General features: G+C 41.1%; 1 protein-coding gene across 1 annotated transcript in view; it reads left to right on the top strand.

Moving 5' to 3' along the window:
- Positions 1–24223, top strand: part of LOC139423119 (polypeptide N-acetylgalactosaminyltransferase 10-like) — a 136720-nt gene that overhangs the window by 29158 nt on the left and 83339 nt on the right. Inside the window, exons 2-3 of the mRNA XM_071174787.1 lie at positions 13666–13771; positions 14172–14310. Coding sequence (XP_071030888.1) covers positions 13666–13771; positions 14172–14310 — 245 coding nt within the window. The remainder of the gene's footprint in view (positions 1–13665; positions 13772–14171; positions 14311–24223) is intronic.

Here is a 24223-nt window from a genome sequence, read left to right as displayed (position 1 = left end):
CACCGACATGCAGCGAAAAGTTTTCCGAAGCTCCTTGTCTTGTTTCCCAAGGTCTTGTTAGAGCAGCAAAGCCCCAGCGGAATATCATAGCTCCGTGTGTTGAAATTTTAATCAAAAGGAAATGGGGCGGCACAATCTTGCTTCCTCTTAGCAGGATCTGCACAGATGGACTCGTCGGTCCTCGTCAGTGCAGAGGGGAAAGACTCTCACCGTGACATTTTGAGAGCGGCTCTCTTGAACTGAGGCTTGATCTCGGCGCCTGGCTCAGTACAGGAAGTGTGGCAGTGAGTCTAAGCTGGTGAATAATAAGGTTACCTGTCTGTCAGAGATGATTTTCTCAGCTTGCTTTGTGTCTGTAAGGATAAAGTAAATCTCAACATACAGCAGCAGAAGGATCATCAGATGCACAGTGAGAAAGTCAGAGCTTTTCAAGAGAGGATTTGTTGTGAAATACTTTGACTGAGCATTTTAATTGGTTTTTGTGTCAATTAACAAGTGCCTGTTCTGCATGTATTGTAGGCATACTGTTTTCAACCTGCTTATTTAGCAAAGCAATCTGATATACAATGTCTCTGACAGGGATAAAAGCAATATATAGTAATGTAGACCTAACCCTGTAACATTAGGCTGAGTATACAAAACTTTAGGATCGCCCAGGGCTTTTGTGGTGACCGTATTACCGCCACACCGACGGTCACAAGGCAGTCAAATTGAAGGCAGTCAAATTTTTCCAAGCTCTGATGCTGCTGATGGTCATAAGTCACCTACCAAACTTGTGAACTGCCTGGTACTCAGGACTCTATTGTCCTTCTAATCACTCTGACACCAATGGAAATGAAAAGTGAAAATCAAACACTTGAGAGCTCATGTTGCGCAACATTTCTATAGGTTATGCAATGGCATGAAAAAAGTGATGGCATCTATTAAAAAGAGGATTCCATCAGCTTTCTGTAGACTAGGCCTCCTATTTATTTCTCAACTTTCCTAATATTAAGCGCAATGCTTCTCTTTACAACAGGAGTATAGCCTACCTGGCTGGCATGAAAATGAACCACGGGAAATGCGTCCACCATTCGATATTTAAGTGCCTAGATAACACATTTATTTTGTTCCCTGCCCCGGTTTCGACACAGGTGCATGATAATGGTCCATTTTAATTTAAAAAAATAAAATAAAATCACGTCTTATTTAGTATATGCAAAATCAAGATTAAATCAAGAATAGTCTGATGGGTAACTATTAGCCTATTAGCCTATCACTTGTGAATGATATATTATCACTTGGGAATGATGCCCAGCATAGGCCTATATGTTTAGATATGGTTTGTATTACAGCTGAAGTGACCATAACTTCTTAAATTAAGCACAATAATCCACTTTACAAGGGGTGTGGAGACTAACTGGCACACATAAGCAGCACATGAGTTTCATGTTTGGGAAGACAATTTTCATCATAATAATACACCTTTATAATAAAAGCATTCCATGGTTAATCGCGTTTGCGGTCACTTTTTCATAATGGTGTTTTCGCGCTAATGGAACATTCACGCTTATAGCCTACTGCTGTGTGCGCAATGCAATTATGCATGTAATGCTTTTATTATAATGTGAAGAAATAGCCTAATTTGTAAACATTTTAAGCTAAATGTTCTGATCTGTTACGTTAGCCTCATTGCGAGGGAAAAATACATTTTTTTATGCTAGTGGTTGTATTAATTTGGGAACTATCGCATCCCACTACTCTCCCAGACGGTTTGGAATATTTATTTCTCACACAGAATAGGTCGAATTTTGTACTATGGGGGATAGTAGATTGACATAGGCTAGTGCTTTTGCTGTTTGTTAGGCCTACTCATCTTGTTGGCTGATGACGTTAAGTGGACTGTAATTCCAATATCTTCAACATGCAGTTGCCTCCCCCGATATGTTTGTGCGAAAGACCCAATCACGTAATAGAGAGACATGTGAGAGGTGCTTCAGAGCACAGCACTCAGGGAGAAGGAAATTGTAATTATTATACACTGCTGAAAAAAATAAAGGGAACACTAAAATAACACATCCTATATCTGAATGAATGAAATATTCTTATTAAATACTTTTTTCTTTACATAGTTGAATGTGCTGACAACAAAATCACACACAAATTATCAATGGAAATCAAATTTGTCAACCCATGGAGGTCTGGATTTGGACTCACTCAAAATTAAAGTGGAAAACCACACCACAGGCTGATCCAACTTTGATGTAATGTCCTTAAAACAAGTCAAAATGAGGCTCAGTAGTGTGTGTGGCCTCCACGTGCCTGTATGACCTCCCTACAACGCCTGGGCATGCTCCTGATGAGGTGGCGGATGGTCTCCTGAGGGATCTCCTCCCAGACCTGGACTAAAGCATCCGCCAACTCCTGGACAGTCTGTGGTGCAACGTGGTGTTGGTGGATGGAGCGAGACATGATGTCCCAGATGTGCTCAATTGGATTCAGGTCTGGGGAACGGGCGGGCCAGTCCATAGCATCAACGCCTTCCTCTTGCAGGAACTGCTGACACACTCCAGCCACATGAGGTCTAGCATTGTCTTGCATTAGGAGGAACCCAGGGCCAACCGCACCAGTATATGGTCTCACAAGGGGTCTGAGGATCTCATCTCGGTACCTAAGGACAGTCAGGCTACCTCTGGCGAGCACATGGAGGGCTGTGCGGCACCCCAAAGAAATGCCACCTCACACCATGACTGACCCAACGTCAAACCGGTCATGCTGGAGGATGTTGCAGGCAGCAGAACGTTCTCCACGGCGTTTCCAGACTGTCACGTCTGTCACGTGCTCAGTGTGAACCTGCTTTCATCTGTGAAGAGCACAGGGCAACAGTGGCGAATTTGCCAATCTTGGTGTTCTCTGGCAAATGCCAAACGTCCTGCACGGTGTTGGGCTGTAAGCACAACCCCCACCTGTGGACGTCGGGCCCTCATACCACCCTCATGGAGTCTGTTTCTGACCGTTTGCGCAGACACATGCACATTTGTGGCCTGCTGGAGGTCATTTTGCAGGGCTCTGGCAGTGCTCCTCCTGCTCCTCCTTGCACAAAGGCGGAGGTAGCGGTCCTGCTGCTGGGTTGTTGCCCTCCTACGGCCTCCTCCACGTCTCCTGATGTACTGGCCTGTCTCTTGGTAGCACCTCCATGCTCTGGACACTACGCTGACAGACACAGCAAACCTTCTTGCCACAGCTCGCATTGATGTGCCATCCTGGATGAGCTGCACTACCTGAGCCACTTGTGTGGGTTGTAGACTCCGTCTCATGCTACCACTAGAGTGAAAGTACCGCCAGCATTCAAAAGTGACCAAAACATCAGCCAGGAAGCATAGGAACTGAGAAGTGGTCTGTGGTCCCCACCTGCAGAACCACTCCTTTATTGGGGGTGTCTTGCTAATTGCCTATAATTTCCACCTGTTGTCTATTCCATTGCACAACAGCATGTGAAATTTATTGTCAATCCGTGTTGCTTCCTAAGTGGACAGTTTGATTTCACAGAAGTGTGATTGACTTGGAGTTACATTGTGTTTAAGTGTTCCCTTTATTTTTTTGAGCAGTGTATTTAGCCCAAGGGCACAACGGCCATTGGCCACAAAAGGCATGGATGTTTTTAGAGTGCATTATGGCCACACTAAGGGGATACCACCGGGAATTTCGAGGCATCAAGTGTGTCAAATTGTTACAAGACTGAAATGTGTGCAGTCCGCGCAAAAAAACAATGCAGACTTCAAGTGACTTTTTTCAAATCATCATTAGTCGCATCATGCAGCCTTACAATGTATTAAAAATCTGAACATATATAGCCCCAATGTTTGTAGAACAACTAAAAGTTACATTAATAACTCTAAATTAAGCATAGGACGGTAGCGTCCACCTGGCCAACATCCGGTGAAATTGCAGAGCGCGAAATTCAAATTACAGCATTATAAATATTTAACTTTCATAAAATCAAAAGTGTAATACATCAAAAGCTTAATTTATTGTTAATCCAGCCGCTGTCAGATTTCAGAAAGGCTTTACGGCGAAAGCACACCATGCAATCATCTGAGGACAGCACCCTGCATACAAAAGCTTGAAAATCATATTTCAACAAGGCAGGTGCCCCACGAAAGTCAAAAATAGCGATATAATAAATGCCTTTGATCTTCTTCTGTTGGCACTCCAAATGTCCTTCTTTATATCCATAACTCAGTTTAGCTGGCTCGCTTCAGTCAATAATCCACTCAGTTTCCCTCCATCAAAATGCATACAAAATGAATCCCAAACGTTAGTAATAAACTTTTCTAAACTAGTCAAACAACATTTTAATCAAACCTTAGGTACCCTAATACGTAAATAAACTATTCGATCGTTATTGTCTTTACCGGAGAAAAATACCAAAGAACGCGCTCTCTTCCGCGCACTTGGAAACACTACAGCTATTACTATTATATGCATATCCTAGCTTCTGGGCCTGAGTAACAGGCAGTTTACTTTGGGTATGCTTTTCATCCAGACGTGAAAATACTGCCCCCTACCCAAGAGAGGTTAACCGCTCAACACAGAATAGCCTCGTGTGAACTCCATCAAATCATTTGGAGATAATATCCTTTCTATTTTATTCAGCTTTGTTCAATTGTATTCTTCATACTATAAAATAATGCCACAGAATTCTAAGTGAATCTTGTGTACTAAATTAACTAGTATAGCCCATAGCCATATGGCGTAGCTAGATCAGGACCTAAAGGTAAGGAAAACTTATGTTATTCTGTTCTTCTGAAATAGACTATACTTTCTTCATATCATGTTTCTTTAAATCTGTCTAAAATAAATTGATTTATTGTGAAGGAGTAGGGTATATTACATGGATTTATTAGACCTTTTATAATGTAGATGTTCCGAAGGTTTGCATCAGTGTGGAAGCCAGGAGATGCTAAATGTGTATGTTAATTAACGGGTCAATTACCGTGAGATGGTCAAGGGAATAACTGCGATCACCAGCTGACCAAATTCCATCACCCCCACAGCATTTGGAACACCTCCCTAATATTGAGTTGCTCCCCTCCTTTTGCAGTCAGAACAGCCTGAATTTGTTGTGGCATGGACTCTACAAGGTGTCAAGCATTGACTACAATACTTCCCACAGTTGCAATTTTGGATGGATGTCTTTGAGTGGTGGACCATTCTTGATACACACAGGAAACTGTTGAGGGTGAAAAACCCAGCACCGTTGCAGTTCTTGACACACTCAAACCGGTGCATCTGGCCCCTACTACCATACCCTGTTCAAAGGCACTTGAGTCTTTTGTTTTTCCCATTCCCACTCTGAATGGCACACACATAATCCATGTCTCAATGCTTAAAAATCTGTCTTTAACTAAGCTGTTTGGTGCAGTATTTCTCAAGTACATTTTTAAAAGTAAATGATTAGTCTCTTGTTGAGTGACACACTTAATTGAAGAATCCCTACTGTTGACCAATCACCGACAAAGGGGTGTAGACTTCGGCTGCTAACTTAACCTTGCCTTGAGAAAAAATGTGTGCATGATAGAGATGCAACGGTATGAACATTTCATATCACGATTATAGTGACAAATTATCAGTTATCAATATTATCGCGGTATTGTTAAAATGTGATGGACATTTTCAAAAAGTACAGACACACACACACACACACTGAAATCATTTCACCAAGTTCTATATTGAAAACCAACAAACAACAAATTAATTTGGTCCTCTTAGAAGGCTGAAAAATCTCCAGAGCGCTGTCACTGCCTTCCGCCATGTTTTCACACAAATCATAACCCACATTGCATGCTGCCCCTGCTTCAGACTGTTGCTAACTTTGGTTGATGCTGGACAGTGTTTTTCAACCCATAAAAATCAAACACGGTTTTAATGATAATTTGAAAAGGTAATACTAACCATCGGGAATTTTACCTTGGTTTAACGTGAAACCGGTAACCGTTTCATCCCTAGTGCACGAATAGCCGAAACAAAATGTCATAATATATGCACAAATTGTTTTGCCTGGGAAGCATGCGGACACCTTAAGATGGTATAGGCGGTAGGGCTGGGAATTGCCTGGAACCTCATGATACGATAATATCATGATACCTAGGTTGCCGATACAGTATTGCAATTCTCCCGATTTATATTTGATATTGTGATTTGATGTCCCCAACATATTGGTCACTATGTATGCTGCAGAGATGAAAGATCATGAGAAAATTAGTTTTGATCAGTCATGAAAATTAAAGTGCTGATAACATGTTAGCTCACAATTGAAAAAGATGAAGGGAAAAAAAGGTTTTATAAATAATTTTATACATTATACAAGTTAATACTTGGACTCAAAGTATCGATATAATGTTTATTTAACCTGTCTCGTCCTCTTCATCTACACTGATTGAAGTGGATTTAAGGGATCATAGCTTTCACCTGTTCAGTCTCATGGAAAGAGGAGGTCTTCCTAATGTTTTGTACACTCGGTGTAAGTGTAAAGTGCTTTACATTGTAGTCTGAGCGTAACTCGACCATCTACCACCAATGTAAAGCACCCACCTTTTAATAAACTTGTTTTGTATTCATGAATTAAGGCTTACCTTTTCTCAGTGTCTCTACCTATTAGCAGCTCTGGTTGAGTGTTTACAGGCCACTCAATGGGTTTGAGTGTAGGCATTGAAACCAGAACCTCCCTCTCATGCCTCTCTCTGTCCAGGTTACTGAAGAAAAGGAATCTTAACAATTACGTTTCCTTGCATTGAGGCTAGAGCCTGGGGGGACATGGAGTAGCTGGAGAGAGAATGGCCTCCAGACCACGTACAGTACCTGTTGGAAAGTGGACCGTGTGGTGTTTTGGTGACCTCTGGCCAGTGTGCATTGTTATCAGTACTGTGTACTTAGGCCCCTCAGCTGTTTGACAAATAGATTAGTACGTAATAAACAGGGACCTGACCAGAACTACTATTCACTATACTATAGCCTATCTCTCTCTCTCACACACATATACACACACACACGCAACTGTTTAAACTTTTACATAAGCCTTTGATGTATCATCTGTTTGTGAGAAAGTGCTAGCCTAATTGCCTACATACATTGCAAGTGCCTGTTACACTGTTGGAGGTTGAGTGACCCGGAGGGCTCTCTGGATCAGTTGCCCTCACCTACCAGGAAGTTGTATTTGTGAGTTTGGTTGTTTGTTTCTCGTCTCAGTGATATTGTTTAGCAGCCTGATTTTAATAATTAATTATATTCCATGCGATTAGACTTGCCATTCGAATTAACAATGTTCTACTCATTGCGCCCTCCCATTGAGGTAATTATTTCCCTATTGTGTTGTGATCCAAATTTGGGACATCTGAACTCTGAAAGGATAGATTTTAGAGCATGAAAGATGAAGTGGTAATGGCTAAATCACTGCATTTGCATTTTTCAAAGTGTTAGAAAAGTGTGTGTGTGCGCAAGCCTTTGGATTGATATTCTCTGAGGTGTCAAGTGTGAAATGAAACATTGAATTTCCATTGTTTAAACTTTGTAGCACTCAAACCTCTCACTGCTCTCACCTCATCGCCGATAGACCTCCTACCTGACCCCCAATGTGTGTCCCCCACACTCAAAGAGACTGAAATGAGGTATTGTGCAGCCTCATGTGAATAACCTCTTTATTGCATTGAAAGACCAGTGTGTGCAGCTATTGAGTGTCTGAGCCGTTTGTGCGCGTGCGTGATCAAGACCTCCCTTACACCATCCCAGCCTGTCAACAGAACAGGCACCATACACAGCTAGGATAATGTGTTAAACATAAATTAATTTCTTAATACTTGTCTTCATTCCTTCCCCTTTTCCACTTCTGCTGTCATAAGAACAGCCTCTGAGAAACGGTGACCAGCGTAGCAGCAAATTAGGGGCACTTGAAGGAGTTTACGTTGCTTTTAATTATAACTGATGGCATTTTTGCTCAAATCGACTAAGGAGAATGGGGTTCATTTAAATCAATCAATCAAGCATGGGCATCTGTTTGAGTCTTTAAAAAAAAAAAAAACATTGACTAGTGATGGGGCGGTGGATAAAGTAGAGTATTGCAATATTATTTTGTACAATATTATATAGATTCTGAAACGCCCAAGTATCGAGTTGCTAGGTAAATAGTGTTTACGAAAATTGCTCTTAAAACATTTTTGTCCTATAGCTTGTTCTCCATCTTGTATTTAAATGGTGAGCCAACATGTTTTCAGCACTTATTTCCATGACTGATTAACACTAGTTTTTTCATGGCTCTCTCTGACACATACAGTGCATTGGGAAAGTATTCAGACCCCTTCACTTTTTCTACATTTTGTTATGTTACAGCTAGGGCTGCACGATATATCGGTGAACGTATCGGAATCGACTGATATTAACTAAGAATGGCAACATCGGTATCGGCCCGATGTCTGTCTAGTTTAACACACATGTTAAAAACCGATGTCAAAGCTACCGTGCTTACTTATACAATTTAGGTACATAACATAATGACGCCACGTAAAATGTTACACATGCAACACAGCATTCCTGACCTAGCCCACACAATGTCTGCTGTGTGGATCAAGCAGTCAACAAGTCGAGCAGTCATTTGAAAGAGTAAGAACATTTCAGCGAGACAACTCAAAGGCAAAATCCATTAACGCCAAGGTTAATGGAGTTCATTGCCCTTGAAAATCAACCGTTCTCTGTCGTGGGTGATGTTGGCTTTCGCCGACTGGTCGAGCACCGGTACACACTACCAAGTGCGTTTTTTTTCCAGATGTTGCCATACCAGAGTTGCACAGTAATAGCGTCACTGCTATTAGCTTCACGACATACATACTATGGAACGCCGTTTGGGTCTTTGCGTGTCAAAAAAGATACAGTAGCACTGTCAAAGCTGTACAAAAAAGTCTGCAAACACCAGCCACAAATGATGTGTTTACAATACTGCGTTGGTAATAAAGCATCATTTGTTCAACCGCAAAGTCCACTTGTGCCAAATCTTTGTGGCTAGCTTCACATAGATGGGTCCGACCACCATTAATCAAATAAGAACTGTCTTATAAATTAGGGTTATTTTAGATGACACATATAATAAGCTAGCTAACTATAGCTACTTAAACAAATTGTCGTTTGGATATGTTTTTGGAGAAGAACATTGTTTGCATCCATGAGCTAGCTAGCTTTAAAAAAAAAAATTATGACCAGCACTGTAAGCGCGCGAGACAACTTTACCAGCATCATAGCATATGTATCGATGAATCATTGTGACATGAGTGAGTGTAATAACTACTTTAAAAAAATTATGTGACGTGCAGTCATTCATGTCCTGATTGGTCAACAAGCTTATTTGACATGTCAAATAGTGTTATTTGACGTGTATAGTTTTTTGACACACAAAGACTCAAACGGCGTTCCATTTGTTCCACTGAACAAGTGAACAAAGAAACAGCACAGCAAGTAAGTGAAATAAATAGGTTTTGAATACATTTTACTGGTAATGGGGACATGCGTAAATGCCAACAAAATAACCTTTTGCTCTGTGTGTGTGTGACCAGTTAAGAACAAATTATTATTTACAATGACGGCCCGAGTGACGCTGGGCCAATTGTGCGCCACCTTATGGGAGTCCCAATCACGGCCAGATGTGATACGGCCTGGATTCGAACCAGGGACTGTTACGCCTCTTGCACTGAGATGCAGTGCCTTAGACCACAGCGTTCATGTGTGTGTTAACTATTTAACTGTACTATAACGCTTTAAAGGTCGCTAACATTTTAAATATCTGTTATCGGTATCTTTTTTTTTGCGAGGAAAATATTGGTATCAGACAAATGTCATATCGGTCCATCACTAGTTACAACCTTATTCTAAAATGTATTAATTTGTTTTTCGCCCTCATCCATCTACACACAATACCCCATAATGACAACGCAAAAACAGTTTTTTTGAATTTTGGGAAAATGTATTACAAATAAACTGAAATATCACATTTATATAATCAGACCCTTTACTATAGTTTGTTGATGCACCTTTGGCAACGATTACAACTTAGAGTCTTCTTGGGTATGATGCCATAAGCTTTGCACACCTGTATTTGTGGAGTTTCTCCCATTCTCTACAGATCCTTTCAAGCTCTAAGGTTGGATGGAGGGCGTTGCTGCTGTCATGGCAATTTCCTGTATTACCAAATGAGGAGAGTTAACAAACCACACACCAGTCAGAGTTATACTTAAACTTCATCTTTAATAGTATGAGCTTTACAATAGCCCTTTGACGTTCAACAACTCACTATATATAATGAATTGTTGAGAGTCCCAACATAATGGCAACTGAGATCTTTTATAGCAAACTTACATGACGAACCACAGATCTTTGGAACTCTTCAAAAAGGGCCTTTTACTTGAGAAAGGAGTATCCCTTAGCCAGATTGCATTCACTATAAATTATTGATCAGTTTGGTCTCTAAAACGAGGTTCTAATCTCGTTCTTGGTACTTAATAGTACCAAAACATTACTTAACCTCTCTGATCTACCCATCCCGGATCCGGTATCGTGAATACAGACTCAAGCTCATTACCATTACGCAACGTTAACTATTCATGAAAATCGCAAATGAAATGAAATAAATATGCTAGCTCTCAAGCTTAGCCTTTTGTTAACAACACTGTCATCTCAGATTTTCAAAATATGCTTCTCAACCATAGGAAAACAATCATCTGTGTAACAGTAGCTAGCTAGCGTAGCATTTAGCGTTAGCATTATCGTTAGCATTTAGCATGCAACACTTTCACAAAAACCAGAAAAGCATTAAAAAAAAATAATTTACCTTTGAAGAACTTCAGATGTTTTCAATGAGGAGACTCTGTTAGATAGCAAATGTTCAGTTTTTCCTGAAAGATTATTTGTTTAGGAGAAATCGCTCCGTTTGGTGCGTCACGTTTGGCTACCAAAAAAAAACGAAAATCCAGTCATCAATTACCCCAAACTTTTTTCCAAATTAACTCCATAATATCGACTGAAACATGGCAAACGTTGTTTAGAACCAATCCTCAAGGTGTTTTTCACATAACTCTTCGATGATATATCCTTCGTGGAAGTGTGCGTTTCGTTCTGAATCCCAGGACAAAATGACCGCAACTGGAGATTACGCACGAATTTAGATGAAGGCCACCAGGCGGACCCCTGGAAAATGTAGTCTCTTATGGCCAATCTTCCAATGATATGCCTACAAATATGTCACAATGCTGCAGACATCTTGAAGAAACCACAGAAAGCACATGGTCGTTCCTGCTGCATTCACAGCCATATAAGGAGACATTTGAAAACAGAGCTTCAGAGATTCTGCTCATTTCCTGTTAGACGTTTCATCTTGGTTTCGCCTGTAGAATGAGTTCTGTGGCACTCACAGATAAAATCTTTGCAGTTTTGGAAACGTTAGACTGTGTTCTTTCCAAAGCTGTCAATTCTATGCATAGTCGAGCATCTTTTCGTGACAAAATATTGCGCTTAAAACGGGCATGTTTTTTTATCCAATAATGAAATAGCGCCCCTATAGGCTTAACAGGTTAATCTAAGGCATAACTCAATTGTCAACTCTATATACTCCCATCTCAAGTAAACCCCCCTTTCTCCCCACTTCTGGACAAGCTTACTGAGGGGAGTGACTTGCGCACAGACATTGTGGAGTCAATTAATTGGTTCCCCCCTTAATCACGCCATCCCTTCACATGGTTTAACATATGAAGACAATGTTCCATCCTGTCCTCTTCCCTTTCTGATATTCTGCATAGCACCAGAGACATGTAAAAGACAAGCCTGACCTATCCCCTCTCTGGGCCACAAATGACTGAGCCCCAGCTTAGAAAAAAGTGCAACTGCCAACACTATAGTCCAAAAGGATACATTCTAATGACAAGTATCTCACATAAGCATATTAGATCAATAAAACATCTTATTTATCTATGTTACCCAACTAATTCTGATTCCTCTGCCACACTGCACAACTATTTTTATCTCCAGAAATGTCCGCTCGAGTTCAAGTCCGGGCTCTGGCTGGGCCACTCAAGGACATTCAGAGACTTGTCCCGAAGCCACTCCTGTGTTGTCTTGGCTGTTGTGGAAAATCACATATCAACCTCATGCGTTCTTAAATCTGCACAGCCAACTAATTGCCTTCTACACACTATCTGCTGACTGCCACGTATACAAAAAGGATGTGCTTCTCTATAAAAGCTGAGAACCGACACTTCGTTGATCTTTCAACTATGCAGTGTTGCGTGATTTTGCACATCTTTATAATAGTTTTTAAAAGTATCTGCAGTTTCTCTCGTCTTATAGAATTGGTAGTGCTTAGGGTCGTTGTCCTGTTGGAAGGTGAACCTTCACCCCAGTCTGAGTTTCTGAGCGCTCTGGAGCAGGTTTTCATCAAGGATCTCTCTATCTTTCCGTTGATCCTTACTAGTCTCCCAGTCCCTGCCGCTGATAAACATCCGCACGGCATGAGGCTGCCACCCATGCTTCACCGTAGTGATGGTATTAGCCAGGTGATGAGAGGTGCATGATTGCCTCCAGACATGTCACTTGGCATTCAGGCCAAAGAGTTCATTCTTGGTTTCATCAGACCTGAGAATCTTGTTTCTCATTGTCTGAGAGTCTTAGGTGCATTTTGGCAAGCTCCAAGCGGTCTGTCGTGTGCCTTTTATTGATGAATGGCTTCCGTCTGGCCACTCCTAAAGACCTGATTGGTAGTTCTGCAAAGATGGTTGTCCTTCTGGAAGGTTCTCCCATCTCCACAGAGGAACTCTGGGGCTCTGTCAGAGTGACCATCGGATTCTTGGTAACCTTCCTGACCAAGGCCTTTCCCACAATTGCTTAGTTCGGCCTAGGCGGCCAGCTCTAGGAAGAGCCTTGGTGGTTCCACACTTCTTCCATTTTAAGAATGATGGAGGCCACTGAGTTATTGGGGACCTTTAATGCTGCAGAAATATTATGGTACCCTTCCCCAGATCTGTGCCTCGATACAATCCTTTCTCGGAGCTCTACGGCCAATTCCTTCGACCTCATAGCTTGGTTTTTGCTCTGACATGCACTGTCAACTGTTCAATTTTGAGTCTCATAGCAAATAGTCTGACTACTAATGTAAATAAACTTTCTGTTTATTTAAATGTTTTATTTGTAATACATTTGCAAAAATGTCAACCTTTTTCTGGTTTGTTATTATGGGGTATTGTGTGTAGATTGAGTGTTAATGTATTCAATTTTAGACATAATAACAATTGAAGGGGTCTGAATACTTTCCAAATGCACTGTAGTGGGCATGTTTGGAATGTCAATTCCCAGCCCTAATATTGACAATCAGTAGACTAAATGTATTTTGATTTTTTTTTGCCAGGTTCTCTGCAGTTGGATAATGGACAACTGTTTTTCATTATCTGGTTGTTTCTGGTATGCTTTCAGAATGTGAGAATGTTAGCTACTTTAGCATCAAGCCTGACGGGCTCTAGCAGAAGGGTTACTGGTTTCTTAGATGTCTTGATGTGCGACCCTTTGTTCCCGTGTGTCGGTATGTGTGTGTGTGTGTGCAATTTACCCTCTGTGTGTATGTCCTGATGTGGGACGCCCTGTTGCTGTGTGTTTTGGCAGGGATTGAACGTCAGGCCCCGGAATAATGCCCAGCTGGGGCGGGACGGCATGCGGAGGAAAGACTGGCACGACTACGATGCAATTAGGAGAGACGCTACTCGCTCTGGTAGGACAGAACTTCAGGAAGTCCCTCCCCCATATTCACTTTTTAGTTTGAGGTTTGAAGCCCACAACTAATATACTACGATAACAAATGATTCCTCACAAGAGACGTGTGTAGGACATTAGCTTTTTTGAAAACAGTGTGATTGTATCTCAAAACCATTAAAATTGATGTGCCCGACAGACTGCAAGACATTTCCAAGTTCCTTATAGTTCATTCAGCAGGTACTGTACTTCAGACCGAAGATATTTTACCTGACATTAAGTCCAGGTACTTTCACGGTCTGTCAGAGAAAAGCAGATGGTTGGCGCAAGGCATTTTGTCCCTAGTCTTCCTCAAACAGCATCATTGCACTCTTGTCTGTTCTCTCGGTGTGTGTGTGTGTGTGTGTGTGTGTGTGTAGGTAACGGCGAGCAGGGGAAGCCTTTTCCGCTGACCGACGCTGACCGGGTAGACCAGGCCTACAGGGAGAATGGGTTCAACATCTACGTTAGCGATAGGATCTCCCTCAATCGCTCTGTCGCAGACATCCGGCACCCAAAGTGAGTGTCTTTTTCGATTTTATCACTCCACTTGTGAACTCACACATTCCTCCCTAAAGATGAGTATAGATAGTTTAGTCAGTTGTTTCACATTCTCCTGATGATGCATAAGCAAAATAACTATGAGCATTATGTGTAAGGTGTTTTTCTCCTAATGGCTTGGTGTAATTTGTATTTCATTCCTATTTGAAGATGTAGCTACTTTCCTTATAAGCCAATGAGTGAAAGGGGACTATGCTTTAGCTTTAATCATGCATTTAGCTTTCTTTTAAATTGCTGTTGGGTCAGTGCCATGAATCCTCTTAGACCAGTTTTCCCAGTATTTTGTTTGTCTCTGACATATGAACACCGTTTTGCCCAGAGGACATACTTGTCGGACTCTTCACCTCTTCCCTACTTACTCACTCTTCTCTCTAAACTCTGTCACTTTTCTCTTCATGTCCTTTACAAAGAAAGGAGCTGTCAATTGGGACCTTGAATTGCATTTACCTTAGCAATTCAGCAGGAGTCTGATCTTCGATTCCTCGTTCCCTGCTCTTTCCTTTCCCTGTTCTATGTCTATGAGGACAATTACAAAACCCTAACCAATACTCTGACCTTCTATTCCCCAGCTATGTTTTCAATGGGGAATCAATTGTGACCGACCGGCTCGATTCGGTTTTATGTGGCAAAATTAGAAATTAGAAATTTTGTTTTTTCTTGGGATAGAAGTAGAGACTTGTAGCTAGAAAATTGTATATCATACACTACAGTTGAGGAACAATGGGAAAGTAATTCTGCTTTGAGAGTTGATAAACGTGTAACCCCATGTTTGAGAAAATGGCATTGAATATTTTGGTACACGTACTGGAGAGCTCTTCTTTGTCCATTCAGCATGTTCACACCCGCTTAAGCCTTAGCTGCACTTATCTTTGTAATGATTCACACACATGACGTCAGAAGCCTGGTGGTCCAAAATAGCATAAATAAACCCATCTGTTGGAAAATGTTTTTAGTATATGTCAATCTAGCAACCCAGGCAACTAAAAGCAACTTTCTAAAACATTTTTGGTTCATTTCTAGCTAATGTTAAGCTAGCTGGCTAGCCAGTTCAAATAATGAATACAACATATAGGTAACAATGTCTTAACTTGAGCTAATTTGTATTCATTATTACAGGAAAATAAACATGCATCAAGATTACAAGTCAATGGCAAGCTAATTATAGGAAATAGCTTACGATTGAGTGTGACAAAATAAAAGCAGGGCATTCTACTGGAGATTTTTAGAACTTGGACACTTTCTTGTTGGCCTAACGTTATAACATAATTTGACTTTGGTGCAGGTCATGTTTTAATTCACATTACTGTCTCTGTTAAACACACATTACATAAAATAAAATCAAAGTTTATTTGTCACATGCACAGGATAAAGGTGTACATAGTACAGTGAAATGGTACCTTGCATAGTGGAGTCTTTTAAGACGTGTAGCTAGCTAGCTAGCTAAGCAATGACCCATAATCGCAACTCATGATGTTACTACCTAGCATGAATCTGCAGGTAGCTAACCAACTAGATTCAATGTGTTAGCTAGCTAACATTAGGCTGTAACAAGCCATGCATATGGCTCTGAGATACGAATAAAATTACTACACAGATTGTACACAACTTTAGCTAGCTAACAGCACACTTAAACTTGCAATGAAAACAATTTGCTGACAAAATTGGAAATGTATAATATCTGAAAATGTTGCTAGCTAGACTAACCGGTATACATGGATAAACGCTTCTCCCTCTGTCACGGATGCCATGGTTACTCTTAGTTTGAAGATGTAATCCGTTATACAATGGCCTTCTGTGTTCTCTTTACGACTCCCTCTGCACATTTGCAATCAAATGCCTGATTTTTGTCCATATCCTTAGCTATAAAACATCCCCATAGCATGGTGCTGCCACCACCATGCTTCACTGTAGGGATGGTACCATGTTTCCTCCAGACGTGACGCTTGGCATTCAGGCCAGAGTTCAAACTTCTTCCATTTCAGAATGAGGCCACTGTTTTCTTGGGGACCTTCAATGCCTCGACACAATCCTGTCTCGTAGCTTTACGGACAATTCTTTCGACTTGATGGCTTGGTTTTTGCTCTGACATGCGCTGTCAACTGTGGGACCTTATATAGACAGGTGTGTGCCTTTCCAAATCATATCCAATCAATGGAATGTAACACAGGTGGACTCCTAGTTGTAGAAACATCTCAAGGATGATCAATGGAAACAGGATGCGCCTCAGCTCAATTTTGAGTCTCAAAGCAAAGGGTCTCAATACTTCTGTAAATAAGGTTTTTGTTTTTTTGGTTTTTCATACATTTTCTAAAAAGCTGTTTTTCAGTTTGAAATTATGGGGTATTGTGTGTTGTTGGATGAGGATAAAAAAATATTGAATCCATTTTAGAATAAGGCTGTAATGTACCAAAATGTGGAAGGCCAGAGGTCGGAATACTTTCCGAATGCACTGTATAATGAATTGTCACTGCCAGTAGAGAATAGCATGTTCCCTAAGCTGTTCCAGGGTGTGTGTTGTCTGGGTCTTAGTATCCAGGGCCTTGTGGTTTCCTCTGGGTACATTTCCCGAGCCTTTTTTCAGTGAATAGAGCCTCTGAGGAACAGGCTGTTGCTATTCAGTGCTCTAGCAGTCTCCCTTGGAGCAGCCCGTTGATGTTCCTACAGCTATGGGAATCACAGGTTGGCCACATGGGTCCCTTAACTCCCTCTGATCTGCCTAATTTGTTTAATAAAGTGTAATGAAGCGGCAGCTTATTGCCGGCCTGCCTTCGCTGTCACTCTTCGGGGCTCTTTGTGCTTTGTGGCTGGCATCTCACTTTTACTTTTTTTAAAAATATATATTTGTCATTTTTCCCCCTCTTCTACTCCCTCTCTCAATCCTTTGTAGCCCTGCTAAGGAGCCTGTGTAGTCTGATTAGGGAGTAATTGTTTTCTCTTTTTCTCAATCTCTCTCTCTCTCAGCTCTTTCTGTCTACGTGAAAAAGTGAGGGATGATGAGGCTGTGGCAGAAGCTTGGCCTTCCAACGGCTGAAGTGACACCCAACTGTCACAGTCCCTGTCGTTCTGTGTCAGTTAGACCAATCAGCTGGCCACATCTGCTCGCCAATACCCAATCGGTAGCCCTGTCTGCCCTGGAGGCCCACACTCGCTTGGTGATTGGCATGTTGTCACCGCCAGAGGCGTGGATCGGATATCTGATCTTGACACATACGATTTGTTGATGTTTGCGCTGCGACAGAATTCCAATGAAGGAAGCCACATAATTCCACAGGGTGTAATACAATGCCAGGAAATGTGGGTGGGTTGGAAATTGGTTTGAGCAACACAAGTCTGTCTCAGTTGTCTCTGTTTTACGACAAATTAGATTTGGGCTTGTGTTCTGCTCTAGCACTCATTCCACTCATGAACCAGAGACTGGCAGTGCTTATTCTGCCCCATCAAAGCACTTTCATTATCTGCAATGATTACTTCAATATACAGTAGTAATCATATTATATAATATCGCAATATACTTGCTGTGTATCATGGTGTCCAGTGACAATTATGGGTCATGAATAATAGGCCTACATGATAATACTAAAGTCTGTCATAAAGCATCTGTCCATATGTTATTCATTGTGATCTTAAATCAAATCAAACTTTATTTCAAAGTGCTTAGCAAATAAAATGATACAATTTGAGAAAGCACACTTTGCTATAAATGGACAAGAATAAAATTAAGAAACCACTTAAAATTGTAAAACAATAGTACATGAGAGGCTATTGTATAAAAATACAAAAATAAATATATACTGAACGTGTAAAGTGGTCCCATGAGCTGAAATAAAAGATCCCAGAAATGTTCTATACTCACAAAAGCTTATTTCTATCAAATTTTGTGCAAAATTTTGTTTATATCCCTTAGTGAGCATTTCTCCTTTGCCAAGATAATCCATACACCTGACAAGTGTGGCATATCAAGAAACTGATTTAAACAGCATGATCATTACCTTGTGCTGGGAACAATAAAAGGCCTCTCTAAAATGTGCAGTTTTGTCACACAACACAATGCCACACGTTTTGAATGAGTGTGCAATTGGCATGCTGCAATTGGCATGCACCAGAGCTGTTGCCAGAGAATTGAATGTTAATTTCTCTACCATATGCTGCTGCCAATGTCATTTTTGAGAATTTGGCAGTATGTCCAACTGGCCCCACAACTGCAGACCATACTTAACCACGCCAGCCCAGGACCTCCACATCCGGCTTCTTCACCTGAAGGATCATCTGAGACCAGCCACCCGGACAGCTGATGAAATTGTACACCTGAAGATTTTCTGCACAAACTGTCAAACTGTCTCAGTGAAGCTCGTCGTCCTCACCAGGGTCTTGACTGCATTTTGGCATCGTAACCGACTTCAGTTGGCAAATGTTAACCTTCGATGGTGACTGGCACGCTGGAGAAGTGGGCTCTTCACAGATGAATCCCGGTTTCAACTGTACCGGGCAGATGGTGTGTATGGCCTAATGATGGTGAGCGGTTCGCTGATGTCATCGTTGTGAACAGTGCCCCATGGTGGCGGTAGGGTTATGGTATGGACAGGCATAAGCTATGGACAAAGAACACAATTGCATTTTATTGATGGCAATTTGAATGCACAGAGATACCGTAACGAGATCCTGAGGCCCATTGTCGTGCCATTGTCGCTGCCATCACCTCATGTTTCAGCGTGATGCACAGCCCCATGTCGCAAGGATCTGTACACAATGTCCCAGTTCTTCCATGGCCTGCATTCTGTTAGGTTCTTATTTTTCAGAGTAAATAACTCACGGACACTAGCTGCTTTAACCAAGTTTAATTATTCCCAAAGGTTCTGTACAGCTGTAACTCAGACAACCCAACACTTCTCATATATATATATATATATATATATATATACACATACACACACACACACACACACATATACACACACACACACACACACGCAGTGGGGCAAAAAAGTATTTAGTCAGCCACCAATTGTGCAAGTTCTCCCACTTAAAAAGATGAGGCCTGTCATTTTCATCATAGGTACACTTCAACTATGACAGACAAAATGAGAAAAAAAATCCAGAAAATCTCATTGTAGGATTTCTAATGAATTTATTTGCAAATTATGGTGGAAAATAAGTATTTGGTCAATAACAAAAGTTTATCTCAATACTTTGTTATATACCCTTTGTTGGCAATGAGAGGTCAAACGTTTTCTGTAAGTCTTTTCACACACTGTTGCTGGTATTTTGGCCCATTCCTCCATGCAGATCTCCTCTAGAGCAGGGATGTTTTGGGGCTGTTGCTGGGCAACACAGACTTTCAACTCCCTCCAAAGATTTTCTATGGGGTTGAGATCTGGAGACTGGCTAGGCCACTCCAGGACCTTGAAATGCTTCTTACGAAGCCACTCCTTCATTGCCCCGGCGGTGTGTTTGGGATCATTGTCATGCTGAAAGACCCAGCCACGTTCCATCTTCAATGCCCTTGCTGATGGAAGGAGGTTTTCACTCAAAATCTCACGATACATGGCCCCATTCATTCTTTCCTTTACACGGATCAGTCGTCCTGGTCCCTTTGCAGAAAAACAGCCCCAAAGCATGATGTTTCCACCCCCATGCTTCACAGTAGGTATGGTGTTCTTTGGATGCAACTCAGCATTCTTTGTCCTCCAAACAAGAGTTTAGTTTTTACCAAAAAGTTATATTTTGGTTTCATCTGACCATATGACATTCTCCCAATCTTCTTCTGGATCATCCAAATGCTCTCTAGCAAACTTGAGATGGGCCTGGACATGTTCTGGCTTAAACAAGGGGACATATCTGGCACTGCAGGATTTGAGTCCCTGGCGGCATAGTGTGTTACTGATGGTAGGCTTTGTTACTTTGGTCCCAGCTCTCTGCAGGTCATTCACTAGGTCCCCCCGTGTGCTTCTGGGATTTTTGCTCACCGTTCTTGTGGTCATTTTGACCCCACGGGGTGAGATCTTGCTTGGAGCCCCAGATCGAGGGAGATTATCAGTGGTCTTGTATGTCTTCCATTTCCTAATAATTGCTCCCACAGTTGATTTCTTCAAACCAAGCTGCTTACCTATTGCAGATTCAGTCTTCCCAGCCTAGTGCAGGTCTACAATTGTGTTTCTGGTGTCCTTTGACAGCTCTTTGGTCTTGGCCATAGTGGAGTTTGGAGTGTGATGTTTGAGGTTGTGGACAGGTGTATTTTATACTGATAACAAGTTCAAACAGGTGCCATTAATACAGGTAACGAGTGGAGGACAGAGGAGCCTCTTAAAGAAGTTGTTACAGGTCTGTGAGAGCCAGAAATCTTGCTTGTTTGTAGGTGACCAAATACTTATTTTCCACCATAATTTGCAAATAAATTCATAAAAAATCCTACAATGTGATTCTCTGGATTTTTTCCCCCTCATTTTGTCTGTCATAGTTGAAGTGTACCTATGATGGAAATTACAGGCCTCTAATATTTTTAAGTGGGAGAACTTGCACAATTGGTGGCTGACTAAATAGTTTTTTGCCCCACTATATATATATATATATATATCTCCCACTTAAGACACTACTCCTTCTCTCCAATCCTTACATCTTATGGTTTAACAGGAAAAGAGTAACAAGATGCCAAACACTTATTACTCTCTTCAGGTGACTTGTCCTCACTTCCTGACCTCATCCCCTCCTTCATCTATTCCACAATGTCCATCTGTCTTTCCTGTATCAACACGGTGCTCTGCTCCCGTCCCCCAACACATTCCACAGCTATCTGTCTTTCTACAGAGACCCAGTCTCTCTTACTATACTATGCGTCTGATCTATCGTATCTTTATCAATGTTCAAAATGTGGAATCCAACAATACTCACAAGAAATGTAACCCATTGAGCATGTGTGGGATTATTACCAGCAACTTCGCACAGCTATTGAAGAGGAGTGGGACAACCTTCCACAGGCCACAATCAACAGCCTGATCAACTCTATGTGAAGGAGATGTTGCATGAGTCAAATGGTGATCACACCAGATACTGACTGGTTTTCTGATCCACACCTAGGGCTGTTACGGTGACTATATTACCACCACACCAGCGAGTCATGATGGCAGTCAAATTCCACATGACTGTTTAGTCACGTTTAATTAGACTTCTCCAAGCTCTGATGCTGCTGATGGTCATTAGTAGCCTGCACAACGTGCTAAATGCCTGGTACGCAGCACTCCATTGTCCCTGTAATCACTGTGACATCATTGATTAGATTTTCAATTACATTTGCAAACACTTGAGAGCTCATGTTGCGCAACATTTCTATAGTCTATGCAATTGCATGAAAAAACTGTGATGGCATCTATTATAAAAAGGAGGATTCCATCAGCTTTCTGTAGGCTAGGCCTACTATTTATTTCTCAGCTTTCCTAATATTAAGCACATTTCTGTTCTTTACAACAGGAGTATAGCCTGCCTTGCTGGCATGAAAATGAACCACGGGAAATGCGTCCTCCATTTGGTATTTAAGTGCATAGATGACACTTATTTCTTTTCCCCCTGGCCCTATTCTGACTGGTGCATGATAATGGTCCATTCTAAATCAAAACTAATTTCACACATATATATTATTTAGTATATGTAAAGACGTGATTAAATCAATAGTCTGAAGGGTGACAATATTATCATATCACGTGACTGCCACAGCCCTATCCACGGCCCTACCTTAACTTTTTTTTAAAAATTTTTTTTATCTGTATTCCCAGTCATGTAAACTACATAGATTAGGGCCTAATGAATTTATTTCAATTGACTGATTTCCTTATGAACTGTAACTCAGTAAAATCTTTAGAAATTATTGCATTTTATATTTTAGTTCACTGTAGAATGGAACAAATTAAATAGATAGTATGACTAAAGTCACACTTAGTAAAACCATGGCTAAAATGGTGTTAAGCTTTTTCTTAAAAATGTCTACAGTTTCTGAGCCCTCAGATCCTCAAATAGGCCTGAAGGCAGCCTCACCAAACGTAAAAACCAAAACTGAAACTTATCTACATCCGCAAATAACTTAAATATTAGATTGGCAGTCACTCGCCAGAAATTAGAGCAGAATTTAAACTTTCTTGACCTGGATCCTTTTGTTTTAACTTTCCACTACAGCATCTGCACTAAAACGCAGATGCCGGAGAAGAGGAAGAAGTGGAGCCCTAGTCAGACTCAGGCGTCGTGTATACCATCCACCATTTCCAAATATTACTCGCTGACGTTCAGTCCCTAGATAATAAAGTAGATTCATTTAGGTTGAGGATCTCCTTTCAGAGAGACATCAGGGACTGTAAAACTCTGTTTTACGCTATCATGGGCTTTGCTGAAATGTATTGTCCCCGTCCGTTTGGCCAGATGGGTTCTCCGTCCATCGCGTGTACAGGAAGAAAGTCCTCTCCTGGAAAAGAAAGGTGAAGGGGTTTGTTTCATGATTAACAACTCATCGTGGGTTTGTGTTAAAGTACAGGAACTCAAGTCCTTTTGTTCTCCTGATCTGGAATACCTCACCATCAAATTGCCGACCAACTTAACTATCGAGATTACATTTTCTTCAGGCATCATCACTGCTGTGTACATTACCCCCCTAAACTGACACACCGACAGGTCTCAAGGACCTACACTGGACTATGGGCTAACTCTCTAAACCGTGTATCCTGAGGCCGCATTTATTGTAGCTGGGGACTTTAACCTCTCTGAACCACCCATCCCGGATCCGGGATAATTGTCATCAGCAATGCTGAATAGCATAGCGCAACAGTCAAATAATGTTACTAGAAAATTGTAATATTCATGAAATCACAAGTGCAATATTTTGAAACCCAGCTTAGCCTTTTGTTAATCACCCTGTCGTCTCAGATTTTGAAATGTATGCTTTACAGCGAAAGCAATCCAAGCGTTTGTGTAAGTTTATCGATAGGCTTGCATAGCATTATGTACACTTAGCATCAGGAAGCTTGGTCACGAAAATCAGAAAACGCAATCAAATTAACCGTTTACCTTAGATCTTCAGATGTTTTCACTCACGAGACTCCCAGTTACACAGCAAATGTTCCATAAAGATTATTTTTATACCCAAAATACCTATGTTTGTTTGTCGCGTTATGTTCAGAAATCCACAGGAAAGAGCGGTCACGACAACGCAGACGGAAATTCCAAATAGTCTTCATAATGTCCACAGAAACATGTCAAACGTTTTTTATAATCATTCTTCAGGTAGTTTTTAAAATACAGTATATATTCGATAATATATCAACCGAGTGTATAGCTTTCTCCATAACAAATCAAATTGTATTTGTCACATACACATGGTTAGCAGATGTTAATGCGAGTGTAGCGAAATGCTTGTGCTTCTAGTTCCGACAATGCAGTAATAACCAACAAGTAATCTAGCTAACAATTCCAAAAGGGGATAAAGAATATGTACATAAAGATATATGAATGAGTGATGGTACAGAGCGGCATAGGCAAGATACAGTAGATGGTATTGAGTGCAGTATATACATATGAGATGAGTATGTAAACAAAGTGGTATAGTGAAAGTGGCTAGTGATACATGTATTACATAAAGATGCAGTAGATGATATAGAGTACAGTATATACATATGAGATGAACAATGTAGGGTATGTAAACATTATATTAGGTAGCATTGTTTAAAGTGGCTAGTGATATATTTTACATAATTTCCCATCAATTCCCATTATTAAAGTGGCTGGAGTTGAGTCAGTGTGTTGGTAGCAGCCACTCAATGTTAGTGGTGGCTGTTTAACAGTCTGATGGCCTTGAGATAGAAGCTGTTTTTCAGTCTCTCGGTCCCAGCTTTGATGC

The sequence above is a fragment of the Oncorhynchus clarkii genome, chromosome 12, assembly GCF_045791955.1.
Source record: "Oncorhynchus clarkii lewisi isolate Uvic-CL-2024 chromosome 12, UVic_Ocla_1.0, whole genome shotgun sequence".
Classification (NCBI taxonomy): domain Eukaryota; kingdom Metazoa; phylum Chordata; class Actinopteri; order Salmoniformes; family Salmonidae; genus Oncorhynchus; species Oncorhynchus clarkii.
Note: the sequence above shows the minus strand (reverse complement) of the source record. Positions and strands in the feature narration are given on the sequence as shown.